The sequence below is a fragment of the Trachypithecus francoisi genome, unplaced genomic scaffold (genome assembly GCF_009764315.1).
Source record: "Trachypithecus francoisi isolate TF-2019V2 unplaced genomic scaffold, Tfra_2.0 Lachesis_group9, whole genome shotgun sequence".
NCBI classification, from domain to species: Eukaryota; Metazoa; Chordata; class Mammalia; order Primates; family Cercopithecidae; genus Trachypithecus; species Trachypithecus francoisi.
The window spans coordinates 19,165,647-19,184,058 of record NW_022681474.1 but is presented as its reverse complement, the minus strand read 5'-3'; the positions used below and the strand labels follow the sequence as shown (position 1 = coordinate 19,184,058).

The following is an 18,412-nucleotide window of genomic DNA, read 5'->3' as shown; positions in this document are numbered from 1 at the left end:
ATATATATATCCAGTTTTCTTCATAGATAGAGCACTTCATGAGGCAAACTGAAGCAAGCCAGTGCCTTCTAAACCTGATTATTCTTTCATTAAAATTAGATAGTAGGCCGGGTGCGGTGGCTCACGCCTGTAATCCCAGCCCTTTGGGAGGCCGAGGTGGGCGGCTCATGAGGTCAGGAGATGGAGACCATCCTGGCTAACATGGTGAAACCCCATCTCTACTAAACAAAATACAAATAATTTGCCAGGATGGTGGTGGGCACCTATAGTCCCAGCTACTTAGGAGGCTGAGGCGGGAGAATGGTGTGAACCCAGGAGGTGGAGCTTGCAGTGAGCCGAGATTGCACCACTGCACTCCAGCCTAGGCGACAGAGCGAGACTCTGTGTCAAAAAAAAAAAAAAAAAAATTAGATAGTAACATTAATTCATCTTGGTGATAATGAGAAATTTAGAAATTCTCAACTTAAAAATTCTACATGCAGTAAACTGTAAACTCAGTTTTTCTCAGATCCAGTAATTCTTGACAAGTATTGGAGGGTGGAGCAGAACTTAGCACATGAGATGGAAGCACCAAAGGGCCAAGTGCCTTTGCTCATTGTCCTCTAGAGATGGCTTCAAAGCCCCAAGAGGAGTGTGCCCAGATTCACACCTAGTATTTGCCTACATTCTCTTTGATTAACTTAAGTCCCAGTTTATGGGTTATACCTAATAGAAAACTTAAACAAAAAAAGTAAAAAAAAAAAAAATTAGTTTTAGATTTTTCTTTTTGACTTTTTTCCCCATCAAGAAGCACAATAAATCAGTTTTGCCAGTTTTCTTTAAAATGTTTTTAAAACTAGTATTGCTCAACTACTGTTTCTTCTCTTTGCTTTCTCAGTTGTTTCTAAAGAATTCAGAATGTGGTCGCATTTCACATTATTTTAGAAAAAAGTGGGCAATGGTCCTTTTGAAATGTTTCCTATTGATATTTTACTCAATTGGCAGAGCACTAGAGGGGCGGTGTCATTTCTGTGAAATCCCTTGTTTGCCTGTGCTACACTCGAATTTACTTTAATTTGTTTGACCTTTGTGCACAATGGAACTTAGCTGTATACTAGTACCTACTTCCCCCTCCTCTGAATCATGCCTCCGTAGAGGAGACCAGTCTGCCAGCTACTCAGGGTAAAGTTAACAAGACAGATGACAGATCTCAGTCACCGCTGCCCGGTAATTCATGTGCCTCTGCCTAGAACCCGTTTCTTTCCCTCCCTCCCTCCTTCCCTCCCTCGCTCCCTCCCTCTCTTCCCTCCCTCCCTCCCTCCCTCCCTCCCTCCCTCCCTCCCTCCCTTCCTTCCTTCCTTCCTTCTTCCTTCCTTCCTTCCTTCCTTCTTTCCTTCCCAGAGGCTTGCTCTATTGCCCAGGCTGGACTACAGTGGTACAATCTCGGCTCACTGCAACCTCTGCTTCCTGGATTCAAGCAAGTCTCATGGCTCAGCCTCCCAAGTAGCTGGGATTACAGGCACCAGCCACCATGCCCGGCTAATTGTTGTATTTTAGGCTAATTGAGGCTGGTCTCAAACTCCTGACCTCAAGTAATCTGCCTGCCTGAGCCTTCCAAAGTGTTGGGATTACAGGCGTGAGCCACTGTGCCTGGCCCCTAGAACTCATTTTTATTTTCTGAAAATACTTGATCTTATCTACAACATGAAAATATTCCAAACAAAGGGCTTTCCCTCATCTCTAGTCCTCTTTGGTATCTCTGCCCACCCCCTCCCCTGACTTTGGAGAAAAATTGTGGTCCGATTCTAAATCCCACAAGTTTATTCTATTTGTGAAATTACTCATCCTTAGTTTTCCTTCAATTCTCTCATAGTTCTTAGACCTATGATGAAGTTTGGAATTAGACGTTGGTCAGTAATAAATCCCAGAAAAATAGAACAAAAAATTAAATTTTACTACATGGCGTAGAGCCTTGCCCATTTCAAACAATGAACGTGTTTTAAAGTTTTTAGGAAGGATGGAAAATAGTCATAAAACAAATTATAGGGAATCATTTTATAGCTCAGAGATTTCAGTAGTAAATATCTATCAAGTCACTTGTTGAAGATAGAGTTAAGAATTACCGGAGCTCCCGGTCCCATGACGTGGACTCTAGTCCACGGAGAAAGTATTGTTCAATTTCAGGGTGCTTCTCTTCCTCACAAGTTCGCATATATCAGATCGAATGCCGCCTCTTGCTCATAAACTCAACTTTGATAGCCATCTTGCTCCTTGAAGAACTTTTGCCAAACCTCAACTAAGTTTCCTTCTCTCCCTAGAAGACAATCACCCCAATTATGAGAGTGTTGTGTATATTTTGATTATACATGCGATTGGCTCTTCCAATAATGATGAGAAAGTGTTTAATATAATTATTTTCTGATGCCTTTAGTCTGTCACCAAGCACCTTTTCACTGAAGAATCGTGCTGATATTTTTGACCTAATACAGTGATGGGATATATAGAACTTTAGAATATGATGTATGTGTGTAAAGTACTTAATGCCTAGTGACACACATATCTCATTTTCTTGCATATTACTTTATTCGTGTTAATTTTTGATATTTTCTTAGACTTTAGCTAATTTTACCGACTTCTAATATTATGTACATGTTTGATTTCTTTTGGACAAAATTTGAAAGGGCATAACATCCTACCTTAAAGAAATGACTACTAGAAAGGATACAAGAATGTTTTAATCCATGAAATAAGTTGCCAGATATTATAACTTTTATATTTTACTGAATCAGGCTTTGAGAAGGAGCAGACTGTCTTACATAATTGGTTTAGTTAGTTGATATTCTATTGTCATCTACAAAAAATCTAAAATCCCTTCTCAACTTCCTCTGCATTTCCCCAACAAACTTCCTTATTGTTCAATATAGGCATTTAATAAATTGTTAATGAGTTTTGATTATGTCTCGTGCCACTGCCATTTAATGAATGAACTTTCTGTATTTCAACTAGTTCCTTTAATCAACTATTTGTCAACATAATCAAGTATAAGTGACACTTCTTTGTGTTTCACAGCCTTTTCACTGTTTTCTAAGGCAACTGCCACTGTGATCAACTATATCATTAGCCTAACAACTGAACAACTAACTCTTTAATACTTAAAGAACACATACATAGCAGCCTATTTGATCAAATGTGGGACCAAGATTTCAATCCAGCATCAGCAGTTTTTCCCTACATTCTGTGATTTTGGTTTTATAACTTGATATATTGTTGCTAAAGATATTTCTATAACTAATGCACAATTGTTTTATTCTCAAACTCATCTACTTAAATTTTTTTTAGTTCCAGTGGAGCTTTTGATGTCTTAAAGACAAATACTACGGTTGTAACTAAGGTACATAATTTAGCAATATTCAAGCCATTAATCTGAGTTTAATTTATTTCTTTTTTGTCCTCTTTTTCCAACATCATATTGCTTCTAATTACATGAAAAGGCCATTGAAATTCAGTCTTTCATGCTTTCAACTTGTAGATTTATGCCCAATTAGACATATTTCTATTCCAGCATTTTCAAAATAAGGGAATTCTTTGAGGTTAATTTAAAAATGTATATCTTGAATTGATACCTCAAGATTTCTGCAGGCTGAATAAAAACTTAGCTAAGGAGCTGAATGTATTCTTAAAATGATTTAAGAATGTGTGGTAACTCTTTAATGCACCGATATACTTTTAAAAAGTATTTGTCAAGATTCTTTGAGTGGCAAATTATCTTCAAGTTAGGTAGGGTTTATAAGAAAGATACTGGGTGTTTTCATCTCATCAAAGGAAGGGCTTCTAGAACAAAGGAAACCAGGGACAAGAATCTGTCAGCATGCTCTCTCTTCCCCACTCTTTTTGCTGCTTTCTGCACAATAACTTCTTTTTCCCTTATGGCAGCCTGGCTTCCTTAATGTATCAGGAAACATGGCTGCAGACATTTTTTAAGTTTAGTATCTTTGGCTCCTACCATAGACTCTTATTCTGTTGCAGTTTGAACACATCTGATTGGCCTGTATTGGGTCTCATGCCATGCCTTGCCATTGATTGACTGGAATCATCAGTCAATCAATCAACCGTGGTCAGGATGGTGGGGTTGTATAAACGATAGCAACAGTGACTCTAATCACAAAAATATCCACCATATTCATTAGGAGGTTTTACATCACAATTAACAGGAAACTTGATTCAACCTGGTTTAAACGCAAAGGAGCAATTCATTGGTTTTTAATTCTGGAAGGTTTCAAAGTTAGGTGTGCCGCAAATCTCTTAATTCAGCATTTTAATTATGTCATCAAATATTCGACTGTTTCTATTTTTACTTTGTGCTGCTTCAGTGTGAGCCTCACCGTGAGGCTGGCTCCTCTCATTGCTGTAGGGTTGCTGCTCTCACAGTGGGTACTCCTCATCCACATCAGAAAGAGAGATGGCTTCTATCCCGTGGTATGCTAGAGTTGGCGTGCACCACCTTGCAAGAGTCAATTTTGCTCATCTATTCCTGTTCTGCATTTAATGACTTGTTAATAGCTTGAAATTGGCTATCATGGGAGTGTTTATACGATGGAAATTGGCAAATGCCACAAATCTCTCGGAGAGCTGGTTGTTATATTTACCAGCATACTACTGCCTGTATTCCAACTTCCAAATGTCAAACAAGGCTGTTGAAATTCACCTTTATTGAATTGGATTAGGCCACATGTCCACCTTTGAACCAAGGTCTATGGCCAGGGGACTTGAAATTATAAAGTAAGTGTTCATAATGATTTTGTCAGCATGCTCTTATAGGAAGAGTAATCTAACAGCAAACAGCAAACAGGATGTCCGATTTCAGAGTCCACTGTGCCATAGTATGTGCTTACATAAAATAATGTAATTTTGGTCATTCCCAATGGGGAATTTGTAAGTAGGTAAATTTTGTGTGTTGGGGTGATGTGGATCATTAGACATATGTTCAAGTTAGCATCTCCATGAAATAAAATTATTTTGTTTTTGTGGTTTGTAAATGAAAATGGGAAAATATTTCACATCGTTAATCATCAGAACAATTAAAATTAAATATCACAATGAAGTTTCGTTTCACATGCACCAGAATGGCTAAAATTAAAAAGACTGGCAGTGTCAAATGTTGGCATCCCTGCAAGGCACTGGAAGTCCCACACATCCCTGGTGAGAATGTATACTGATGTAACTACTGTGAGATATAGTTTGGCAGTTTCTTATAAAATTAAATACAAACCTAATTTGGGGGCTAATAATTTCACTCCCAGTTATATACCCAAAAGAATTGAAAGCACCACGTGCCCACACAAAATCTCACACATGAATGTTCATAGCAGTATTATCCATCATAGCCAAAAGGTGGAAACAAACCTAATGTCTGTCAACTGATGAACAGATAAACAAAATGTGGTATCGCTATAAAAAGGAATATATTCAGCCATAAAGAGGAATGACGTACTGACACATGCTACAACATGGATGGACCTCAAAAACATTACATTAAGTAACAGAAGCCAGCCACAACAGGTCACATATTGCATGATTTTATTCATGTGAAATGTCCAGAATAGACAAATCCAGAGAGGCAGAAAGTAGTTTAGTAATTGCTTAGGGCGGGAGACCATATACAGGAAGGATGATACTGGAGTGATTGATAATGGGCATCACACTTTCCTATGGGCAATGAAAACGTAGAATTGGGAAGAACATCAGATGCCAAAAATGCTGTGGGAGAGTAAGCCGGCAACACTGATCTAGGGGTCATTTGATAACCTGAAAAAGAATCTTACCTTAGTGCCAGTATCTAACTTCTAAAAACTTATTCTGATGAAATAATGAAAAACTTCCTCAAATATTTATGTACAGGAATGTTTTTTTCAACAATATTTTTATTTACAGAAATGTGGAGAATATGGAATTTCAAGCAATAGGGGATTGATGGAACGTGGGATGGCACATCTATATGTTGGAATTTGATATAGGCATTAATATGTTGGCACAAAAGTTATCGCGGTTTTTTTCCATTCCTTTCATAATAATATAATGTTTTATTTTATTTTATTTGAGATGGAGTCTTGCTCTGTCGCCCAGGCTGGAGTTAAGTGACGCGATCTCAGCTCGCTGTAACCTCTGCCTCCCAAGTTCAAGTGATTCTCCTGCCTCAGCCTCCTGAGTAGCTGGGACTACAGGCGCGCACCACCACAGCTGACTAATTTTTGTATTTTTAGTAGAGACAGGGTTTTGCCATGTTGCCCAGGCTGGCCTCAAATTCCTGACCTCAGGTGATCCGCCCGCCTTGGTCTCCCAAAGTGCTGGGATTACAGGTGTGAGCCACCATGCCTGGTCCTAATATAATGTTTTAGAAGAATATTTAATCACAAACAAATGCATGATGGATGTAATTTCATATTGATACCAATTAGGCTACAATATGGGTGTCATTTCATATTAATACAAATTAGGTATGATCCAGTTAATATTTTAACAGTATGTGTTCACCTACAAAAACCACTGGATATGTTGTGGTGGACAAATGTCTCTTTAATTTCTTGTTTATTTTGTTTTATATTTTTCTTTGGTGGATGGTAGGCTGGAGCATATATTTGCATTATAATTAGCAAACAAAACAATAATGTATATTTTATAGTCCTTAAACTCTTATGCTAATAGTGTTTGTGTGAACATCTAAAACGGTTGTTCAATAAACAGTAAGGAGTTTCTAATGATAACTCCATGGTAGGAGTTCCTTATCTGGACATAAGCTTGGAGCAAGTTTCCTCAGTAGCAGCGCTATTGACATGTTGGGCTAGGTAGTTTTTTGTAGGTCCCAGAGGGTCCTGGGTGTAGGGGCTGCCCCGTGTATAGCAGCATCTTCAGGAGCATCCCTGGTCTCTACTCCAATCTATAGTGTAACAGCAAAAATGCCTTCAGATAGTGCCAGCTGTTCTTGGGGAGGCAACACGGTCCCCAGTTTACAGTCACTGAATTAAAGGAGCCATATCTAAAGAAAGGAAATTCTGAATTGTTTCAAAGTGGAATGTGTCTATCGTGAAGTTCTACCTGTTTTCTCATACCTGTGCTTGTTTTGTAGTTAGAGTAAACATCATTTCAACAGGAAACTAAGTTAAATATCTCTTGTTTCTCATTTTAATTTTTATAGCAATTGCATGAATCATCATCACATTTTTGTTTTTACGTTTACGGCATTAATTATTTGTGTTGGTTCTGATCATAATGTGGTTGTTTCATGCCTTGTCCAGCTCGTTCCGCTGTGACAGGAAGCTGCGTCAATGATGGCGTGCACATTATCAGAGGTTACAGCCTCACGTCCACCCCATTTGCTACTGTGTGTGGGAATGAGATGCCAGCTCCCCTCACCGTCGCTGGGCCGGTTCTGCTTAACTTCTACTCCAATGAGCAAATCACAGACTTTGGATTCAAGTTTTCCTATAGGATAATCTGTGAGTAGCCATAATGACAGAGTTTGGAATTTTCTTCTTTCCTGAGTAATTTATACAAGGAGTTTTCACAATGATTCATACAGCACCAACTTGAAGATTCAGAGAATTTAAGAGAAAAAAATTGTCAATGAGGTTCATGGTAAAAAAAAAAATACACATTTTTTCTTTTTTTTTTTTTTTGAGACGGAGTCTCGCTCTGTCGCCCAGGCTGGAGTACAGTGGCCGGATCTCAGCTCACTGCAAGCTCCGCCTCCCGGAGCCATTCTCCTGCCTCAGCCTCCCGACACATTTTTTCTTAAAAAGAAGAGGACCTTTTTCATGAACTTTGGCTAGAACTACTCTGAAAATCAAATGAAGAATTGGCCTTTGTTTTGTAATTTAAGTTAAATAAATACTACTGCTATTTTTTTGTTTTTCATCCTTATACAAAGTTACCTGTTAGTCCAAATTGTCCAGATGTCTGTTTTATTTCCCCAAGTCATTTTGCTAATACAATAATTAATATTTTATATATTTAGAAGAAATATAAGGGAATGTCTTTACAATCTGATAGGAAAGAATTTTTTAAAACACTATGCAAAAAGCACAAGCCCTAAAGGAAAAGATTGACATATTAAGCTATGCTATAATTTACAACTTCTCTGTATCAAAGGCAAAGAGAAAAGAGGAGCAACGGACTGGACAGAGGCATTTGTTGCTACCCAGAACACTCTAAGGTTGCATTTCCCGATCTTGAATAGTCTTTTCCCCTCCTGCCTGATTAGTTTGCTGACAATATTTATATACTATCTAATGGACATCTCAGCTGCAGTCAAACTGGCACATAAATCTTGTAACATCTGTCTTGGGTCTGTTTCATCTTTGCTCCACCAAACCCACTGCTAAAGGTAGAAAGCTAAATAGTTTCCCTTGGAATAAATTACTGTTCCCATCCACAGAGAAGACTAAAAACATGTATTTACTTCTGAAAAGGGCCTCCATAATTTGTTCACATTAGCTGCTATCTGCATCCTGACTCCCACAGTTTGTAAAGTATGATTACATATGGCCGTGTAGTTCTGTTGGCTCAAGCAGAATAGAACCACGCAATTAACATTTCCTCTCCCATCGTCTTGTTGAATAAAGAGAAGGATTGATTTGTTTTATTCTTTTGGCACAACTGCTGCTTTGGAGAGGTAAACTCCTGCTTTATTTTCTTCTTCTCTTTAATCCTTCATTTTCCTACGAGGAGGTAGTCAAGATTCAATATATTCTAGTATAAGAGTCCCACTTAAAGAGTGTCGTTCATATTAAGACTTCAGATGCTGATATTGTGCAAAGATGGGAGTTATTTAGGCCTTAATAAACTTCCAGAGACCACATAATTGTGTATAAAGTGAAAAGGAGTGATTGCTACCCATATCTGACGTGTAGTTCACTTACAGATGGACCCGGGGGTTGGAACATTGCAAGTACTTACAGGCACATAGAGAAGACTGCTCCCTGCAAGGTGGGCTCAGCTGAGGCAAAAGCGGTAAAGAAATAAAGAGCCTGACATGGCAGCCACACTTTGTTCCTTATTTCTGAGGATGTAAAGTGGAACGTGTCCATTGATAGTGTAGAAACCATGGAAATACTTCACAATGCGTTAACCCCATTATAATTTTAGAATCATAAAACAAGTATACATAGATGGGTCTTTCCATTGCAGTGAGATTGATCATCAGGAGGTACAATCTGATCCTCATATGTAAACCCAAGCAAAAATAATCATTTTATATTGTAGATAAGAGGGCTTTATTACATTTTTATGTCTGTTGTTTTATTGACTAATGGGTCTAGCTCAAGGCTCTGAGCTGTTAATTGCTGGAATCCTGGAGAGGAATGGGCCTGGCCTCCTCCTGCTTGTTGAGGATTGAGGATCAGTGATATTAATACAAACTGGGGCAAGTTTAGTCCTTACCAGTCTCAGAACTGACTGCAAATCCACCAGACTGCAGAGCTGTGCATTTGAGCCCACAGAAGGAACTAAACTGGAAAGTTCCAAAAAGATTTCCAGTACTTTACGTTATAATATTCTATCCCTGACAGAAGAGACATGGATCTCTACAATTTCAGATTTCCAGATCACAATCTTTCCTAGATCTATATGCCCAGAACATCATTCTGGTTGCCTTTTCCATACTTCGTTACTGCTGTCATCCCTCTCTCAACCTGTCAATGAAATACAGGGAAGGGATAGTGACACTCCAACAGGTGAAATGTTCCTTCTTGTCATTTTCACTCTGGCCATTAATTTGACTCAGACTGATTCCTTTCCAAGATGTGCCTTTAAATATTCTTCCCTGTTTCCACCCTCTTGCTGTCTTTCATTTTCCTTCCTAGTGGAAAAATCAGAAATATGTGCAAACACAATGAAGGGAGATATAAGTCACTTTAAGAAAAATAATTATTACCTCTCTTACAGAAAAATGTACAGTAGTATAGAATCTCTTAAAATCATTTTTCCATGCTGGAACTAATCATTGTTCTCTTTATATTCCCTTGTCTTCTGTTGCAGCCTGTGGTGGTGTGTTCAATTTCTCTTCTGGAATCATCACGAGTCCTTCCTATTCGTACACAGACTACCTAAACGATATGCACTGTCTGTATACCGTCACCGTTAGTGACGACAAAGTGATCGAGCTCAAGTACGTAAGACAAATTGGGTTTCTTAAGAAAATCCTCTCAGCATGATTTGTAGAAGAGCCATTCCTTTATTGGTGGAGAGCACTGATTCTCATCGGCAGTCTGAAGGGAAATCTACACGGAGGAGTGAGGTTCCTAGATGATAGTTCAACCTGGCAAATGACAGTCCCCTTCTCCACACAAGCCAGTAGTAACTAAGGGCAAAAGACAAGCACTTGCCAGTTAAAACAGCCGTGGTAGTTTCCCAACACTTGTGAAGGAGCGTCCTAAAATGGATTGTCAAGGTATAATACGCCCATCTTGAAATCAAAGGAGAGAGGAAGGGCAAGAGAAAGCGGTTGCCATTGTTGGGTAATTATTATACACAAGGAACTTTGATTTGCACTTACCATAATTGTCTCATTGTATTCTTAAAACAGTCATATGAGGTATATATAGATTCTAGATTGGGAATTGTGTAGATTATTCCCATTTCACTGATGAGGAAACTGAGGCTCAGAAGGATCACATCGCTTTCCAAAAGTAACACACACATAAAGAGTCAAAATGTGTATTCATGCCAGTCTTCCTCCAAACACCACGTCCTCAGTGTTTCCCAATACTATCTCTCAAAGGATACATTTTCTTTTCTTTTTTTTTTTAATTTTTTTTTTCTGAGACAGGGTCTCACTTTCTCACTCAGGCTGGAGTGCAGTGGTGCAATCTTGGCTCACTGCAACCTCTGCCTCCCAGGTTCAAGAGATTCTCCTACCTCAGTCTCCCGAGTAGCTGGGATTACAGGCAGGCACCACCATGCCCTACTCATTTTTGTATTTCTGGTAGTGACAGGTTTCACCATGTTAGTCAGGCTGGTCTCGAACTCCTGACCTCAAGTGATCCACCGCCTTGGCCTCCCAAAGTGCTGGGATTATAGGCGTGAGCCACCGCACCCGGCCTCAAAGGATACATTTTCTAACTACTTAAGAAATCTATTTTTATTTCTGTGTCAGAACATCTCAAAACTGATGCTCTGAGAGATGGCTTGTGTCATTGATCACTTTTCTCCCCAGTCTTACCTATTCCCAACAAGACTGATGAAGGCGATGCAACCTCCCATTCTCTGGAATGATAAAGTTCAAGACTGTTTTTACCTGACAGCCTATTTCAGTGATATACATACGGCATGTGGTGGGAAACTGAACAGTAATATAGTTTATGGTCATATAGGACTTTCCATATAGAAGCCTGATGAGCTAAGACCACACCTACCTACCTACCTACCTCCCCTCTATTGGTCTGTGATCACTTTCCACCCTAAAGATTCTGTACTCCCTGTAGTTTACTTCCAGAGGCCTCATGTATCAGTTGGCTCTCAAACTGAAAGACATCTCTCATCAAGCCTGGTTTGGTCCCTGTATCAGGCAGTAACTGTGCTATAAGCTGGGCCTCAAGGAAAACTGCAGCTCTTACCTGGACTATTTGTAGGAAAACAGAGTGTTCTTTAGGTCCTGGGGACAAAAGAACAGAAACTGTCAGATGGCCAGGAGCAGGAGGCCTATGAAGTACGCCTGCCCAGGTGTGGAAGTGTAAGGGGGAGCCATTTGCTACTGTGACTCACTATTTGTTTTCTATATGTGTAGGATTATTGCCTTGTTCTGTTCAGGTGGCTTTAACAAAGTACCATGAACTGGGTGACTTATAAACAACCAAAGGCTGCAAAAGTCCAAGATCAAGGCAGATTTGTTGTCTGGTGAGCTCCTGTTTTCTGGCTCATAGAAGGCACCTTCTTGCTGTATCTTCATGAGCTGGAAGGGCCTCTTTTATAAAACACTAATCCCATTTGTGAGGGGTCCTACTCCATGACCTAATCGCCTCCCATAGGCCCCACCTCCTAATACCATTAGCTTAGGGAACATATGAATCTAGGGGAACACAAGCATTCCGACCATGGTATACACACCACCTCATAGAGGTGTGTTATATATATTCTCTCTCTCTCCATACACACACACACACACACACACACACACACACACACACATACACATATATAGTCTAAATATTTTTTTTCAGTTTTCAGTCTGGATCCTGGAGCTCACCATAATCAAATTTACATCTGCATGTTTATTTTATTTTATTTTACTTATTTATTTGAGACAAGTTCTCACTCTGTCACCCAGGCTGGAGTGCAGTGGCATGATCTCACCTCACTGCAACCTCCACCTCCTGGGTTCAAGCAATTCTCTCACCTTAGCCTCCCGAGTAGCTGGGACTACAGGTGTGTGCCACCAGCCTGGGCAATTTTTTTTGGCATATGTATATATTTTTTTATTTGGTAGAGATGAAGTTTTGCCATATTGGCCAGGCTGGTCTTGAATTCCTGACCCCAAGTGATCCACCTGCCTCAGCCTCCCAAAGTGCTGGGATTACAGGTGTGAGCTGCCGCACCCAGTCTACATCTGCAGGTTTAGAAAATTATTTATTGTGCACTAAGAGCCTACATTCTATGAAACAGATAAGATTCTAGATGTGGTAGAAGATACAGACCTTAATACAATGTAAATCCTTCTACCAAGGCTCTCAAAAGATTCTGGCTACACAAGTTTTTCTGTTAATGGGCTTTTTCAGAGCTCTTCTGTGCTCTCCTGGGAAAATGATGTAAAATAAAAAGCCAAAGCAGATTTAAGTCCTCTTAGAAACTCAGATTTTATCTTTCTTTGTGGATTCTCATTGTGGAAAATAAATGTGTTGTCTGTAGAGAATGAAAATGAATGCAGTGTTGTTGAAAATTATCTAGCTGTTGTTCTTCCCTGATCTTTTACAATAACATTAAATGTTATATGTGGTAAAAGAAAATCAATACATTTTTCATCTTGTTTCTCATCATCAGTCTGAAAACCTTCAACCAACCAAAACCTTTTGGGAAAAAAAAAATTAAGTTTTTTTTCTCAAGGCTGTTAAAAGGAAGCGTTTATTATATATTTTATATATAAATATATATTATTATATATTTTCAAAATTACTCCATATTGTGAGTTATTTGTTAGAGCTGCTGCCAAAATAAATTGAAAATGCAGGCTGGGCATGGTGTCCTATGCCTGTAATCCCAGCCCAGGGAGGCTGAGGCAGGTGGGTCACCTGAGGTCAGGAGTTCCAGACCAGCTTGGCCAACATGGCAGAAACCTCATCTCTACTAAAAAAATATATATATATAATACAAAAAAAAAAGCCAGGCATGGTGGTGGACCGTGTAATCCCAGCTACTCAGAAGGCTGAGGCAAGAGAATCACTTGAACCAGGGAGGCGGAGGTTGCAGTGAGCCGAGATCACACCACTGCACTCCAGCCTAGGCAACAGAGTGAGACTCTGTCTCAAAAAAAAAAAAAGAAAAAGCAGAAGAACCTACAAAAATTAGGACAGGATATCCAATATTATTTTTTTAAACAAGTTTTAAAAATAAGCTATAAAAACCCACCATAAAACTTGAAAGTAAAACCATGTAGGAAGCCTTGCTTTTTCAGAAACTCTGGAAATCGTTATTTAACATGACAAAGAATAAGACCCAAATTAAACACAGTATAAGACAGAGAAAAGTTCAGGGATGCATCTGTCAGAATAGGTCATGCATATGGTAACAAACAACTCCACGGCACAGCAGCTTAACTCAACAAGTTTATTTCTCGTTCGAATGAGCATGTTCAGTGTGGGCTGGCATGGAAGCTCTACTCATCATGGTCATCCAACAACCCAGGCTGGTGGTAGCTTCATTTTTACATTTGCTTCCATGATCGTCACTGCAGTGGGAAGGCAATGTGGCAAAGCAAGTAGTCATTTGTAAAACTTCTTCCATAAAGTAATATGTATCCCTTCTGCTTACGTTTCTGTGGTCAAAGAAACTCCTAGCAGCCATGTCAAACCTCAAAGTGTGCGCCTAGGGCAATTCTATCTGTGCTGGGGAGGCAGAGAGCTGGGACCATGTGCAGAAGTGTCAGTGACCACCACAGAGGTCTTAAATGTGAATTTCCTGTTCTTCACCTGACCTTAATATAAACTTCATTTTAGAAGAGGAAAATGAGACTGTGAGAAGGAGAGTGGAGCTATGATTCTAAAACCAGCATATCTTCTGTTACATTAGCATGCTTCCCATAAGTTCTACTTCATCTCATAAAATAACAAGGGAAGAGTAAACATGGTATTTTTAATGAGACCTAAAAAACTAAAGTATTGCTGGGATAATAAATATCTGTTCAACTCATCAAAATTTGATCTCAGATGGACTTTAATATGCCCTAGACTGTGAATTCCTTGAAAGGTAAGACTGTATCTTACTCACCTTGACATCCCCAGCTGCTATCACAGTTTTTGGTATATTGTAATTACTAAAAACAAATTTGGCTAAACTTTTGAACTGATCAGTAAAGTACTGTTTGATTTCTAATATTTCCTGTCAAGTGAGTCTTGAATGCTCTACTGGTAGTTTTTTCCTTGTCATTTTTTGCAACAGCTAAAGCTACAGTTTAATAGAAGTCCGGATGGAAACATCAGTATTAACAAGGTACATTTCACAGGTTCAGTGATTTTGATGTGGTTCCCTCCACCTCCTGCTCCCATGACTACCTGGCAATTTACGATGGTGCCAGTACCAGCGATCCCCTTCTTGGCAAATTCTGTGGTTCCAAGCGCCCACCAAATGTGAAAAGCAGGAATAATAGTATGCTCCTGGTGTTCAATACCGATTCATTTCAGACAGCAAGAGGCTGGAAGATATCTTTCCGGCAGACATTGGGTAAGAATTCTGGACTTGTAAATCCAGTTTTCAGGACTGTTAGCTTTCTGCTTTATTTAATTTTTTCCCCAACTGACTATGGTTGCTTTTCCTTGAAGCTTAGAAGAATATGCCATGTAAGGGCTCGGTTTTAAAAATTATGTATGACATATTTTAATGTTGTAAAGAAATCACTCAACAAATGTACCCAGCACTTTGGGAGACCGAGGTGGGTGGATCACCTGAGGTCAGGAGTTCAAGACCAACCTGGTTAATGTGGTGAAACCCCATCTTTACAAAAATACAAAAATTAGCTGGGCATGGTGGTATGTGCCTATAATCCCAGCTACTTGGGAGGCTGAGGTGGGAGAATTGCTTGAACCTAGGAGATGGATGTTGCAGTGAGCCAAAATCACACCATTGCACTCTAGCCTGGGTGACAGAATGAGACTCTGTCTCAAAAATCAAAACAAACAAGCAAACAAAAATTCACTTCGGTAGCACAGTGGAGGAAGGCTAGAAGAACCTACAACACGGGAAGGAAGAAACTTATGATAGAAATCTGGATGGGAAGTGTCAAAGCCCTGGATGAACCCAGAGGGGAAAGAGATAAAGGGAAGGGCAGAAATCTGAGAGATGGAAGGCAGAATATATTGGAAGCGCAGTGTTTGGACTCTGATGATATTTTAATGAGGACGTGAATTGAGGATGACTTTCTATAGGTAATTTGTTGGATGGTGGTGCCTTAGGAGACTAAGATTTAAGGGAGAAATGTTATATGTAATTTGGGGTATTTTAGGTTGGAAGACCTGTCTAAATGGAGCTGTCTAGTTGGAAGCTGATGCTTGAGAAAGAATTTGGACTGGAGAGGGTGATATAGGGGAGCAGGTAAAGTTAGGTGAGAGGATAAACTGAAAATATGCCCCAGGTTACTCCCACTGCATGTGAGAAATAAATTATCCACATCAAACACTGCCTGTGAGAAATAATCACCCAGATCCAATTAACTTAGAACTTTGAATAATTTAAAATAAAAGGTAGTTAATCAATTACCTGTTTGGCTATTCTAACAGCATCAGTGACACAGTCTAAGATCATTAATATTCGATTCTGGAAAGTGTTTTGATCCTTTTCCGTTTGAATATAGTTGTGATTAATGTTCTAAAAATGCACAGCTCTCCAAACAAATCTCATACTCTGTGAAGACTCAGAAAAATCCAGGCCGTTTTCTGTAATAATAACCCTGATTCACTTTTCAAACTTTCTCTTTCTCCCATAATGTGGATAAACTTTGTTTCTCTGATGCAAAACAGGGTTTACCTTCAACTTCTTGGTATTGGGCACGTGAATTTTTTCATGCATTATTTGAGGAAAGCAATTAGACATTGTGTTTTGAAGGCTTCCCGGTAAACCACACACCTCAAGACAAATTGTGTCAGAAAATCCCTTTGCCACCTCCCCTACTTAGCTGTTTCAACAGTAACTTGAAAGCAAGTCTCATGGGCAATCAGAGAGTGTTGCCCTAATAGAATCGTGTAAGTGAAGTAGCATACAAAAGACAGAAGGCTTTTTGAAAGAAAAATTAATTTTCCTTTGGAGATTTTTTTTTTTGCACAAAAAAAGGATATATTCTTGCCTTTAGCACAGACTTTAGACCAAATATCATATCTCTGCATTTGCTTTGCTACCTTTCAAGTTGTTTTTCTTTTTCCTAATATATTCTCACAAGAAAATGGTAGTTGTTGTGTTAACACTCTCCTCGCTGCTGTTATCTGCATGAAGCTTCTCAAGTGAGCCAGGGTTCCCTAGCCTCATTAAATTACTATGTCTTTCCAAGCCACAAAGAAGACATTTTTAGACCTATTGTGATTTAACAGAAGGAAAAGTCTTACAGTGTCAGAAGCATTGTCTATGCATGAGTCATTGAACAGTTACAGTCACTTACTGTTTTCCTCTGGCCACAGTTGGAGAAAAGGTTTAAGTGGAGAATGTAGAAACGGAATTCCTTGCCAGCATCATGTTACTCCTGTATTTCATGAAGATGACTTTTACCTCTTTTTCATCTGCATAAATGCCATCAGCCACTTGGAAATACTTAAAAAGTCATTGTAACTACTCTTCGATGGTAATATTTAACTGAAAACCTAAGTATTATAATTTTGCATTGCAGTGGTCTTACAAAGCTTTCAAGACCACACTGACAAGTTTATTGATCATTCTGCATAACTTTTAAATTTTGTTTCATTTTGGTTTTTGTTGTTTGTAGTGAGGAGAGGGGGAAGGAACAATAAGAATTGCTTTGATTGTAAGGTTTATAGAGTCTTTTAGTTATAGCTCTGGATGAAAACAAACTTGGCTAATAGGATGCCCCTTTTACCTCCAACTCATTTACGTAAAACAACCCTGTCTTTCCCCTAAAGAGAGGAAAGTAACTTTGTGGGCCAGATAGTGGATTTTCATTTACAAGAGTGTTTGTTCAGCCTGGAAAACAATATCTTCACTTAGTAAATAATTGATGTGGAGAGGAGACCATTTTAGTCTATGACATTTCTGTTTTGATCTTAACTAAAACACTAAGTAGGGTTTTGCAGATTTGCTATTTAGATTATACACTTGGCAATGTTTTATGTACATCTGCTTCAATTTTTCAGGAGTCGATGAAGAGACTGGCTTATATAATGTGACTATTAGGTTAATTTTGTCTTGTGCATTTGTTATATTTGTATTGCTAGTGAGTCACAGCAAATTTGGGGGAACTATCCCTAGTTGCTAATTACTAAACATGTAGTGAAATTGGGTCTCCCTTTTCCTCGGAACTTCTGCTGCTGGAGGCCCATGTGCGTGGGATGTGAGGTAAGGAGAAAGCACATTTGGCAAGCAGGAGCTGATCTCTAACTGCAATGGACATGTGCCTGCTTGTTTCCCCCATGTGCTCCAATGCTATATGAATAATTGATCCTGAATGGCTGGCAACCAGCAAAATGATTACACTGGGCTGCAGCAATCTGTGAAACTGAAATAATCTGCAAATCGGACCATTTTTCTTAACCGAGTTCGTAGTTTGCATCAGATTGTCAATGGGTTCTATACTCCTATAAAGTTTAAAAAGCTGTTGGTGCTATGGATTTGGCTAAGTGGGCATGGCCTGTAGGCAGAACGGATGCTTTTAAGCACCTTCTGTTCTGTTAACTTTTGCTGGTTTAGTTACTGCCCCTTCCTTTACCAGTAGGGTGGCTCCAGCCTTGACTCTGCGTATGTGTGTCCTGCACAAAGCACTTCACACTTGCAAATGTGTTTTTAACCATCAGAGTCTCCAGTTCTTCTTCCTGAGGGGGTCTCATACCAGAGAGTTGCTTGGTCTATTCACAATATGCACGTCACACTACACACCAAACTTCTACACATAGGGTTAGATCAGGGGCTTTCAGTAAACTTATTTACTGTGCAGTACCATCAGTTTCATTTTTTTTCTAAAATGATATATTCTATAACACTTCAGCAAAACTTCAGTGTAAAAAATGGAACTTGC

The 18,412-nt window shown here is 39.2% G+C and overlaps 1 protein-coding gene across 1 annotated transcript in view; it reads left to right on the top strand.

Annotated features, from left to right (window-relative positions):
* Positions 1–18,412, top strand: part of CUBN (cubilin) — a 332,666-nt gene that overhangs the window by 273,885 nt on the left and 40,369 nt on the right. The window contains 3 exon segments of the mRNA XM_033208657.1: positions 7,272–7,472; positions 10,012–10,141; positions 14,687–14,904. Of these exon segments, the coding sequence (XP_033064548.1) occupies positions 7,272–7,472; positions 10,012–10,141; positions 14,687–14,904 (549 nt within the window).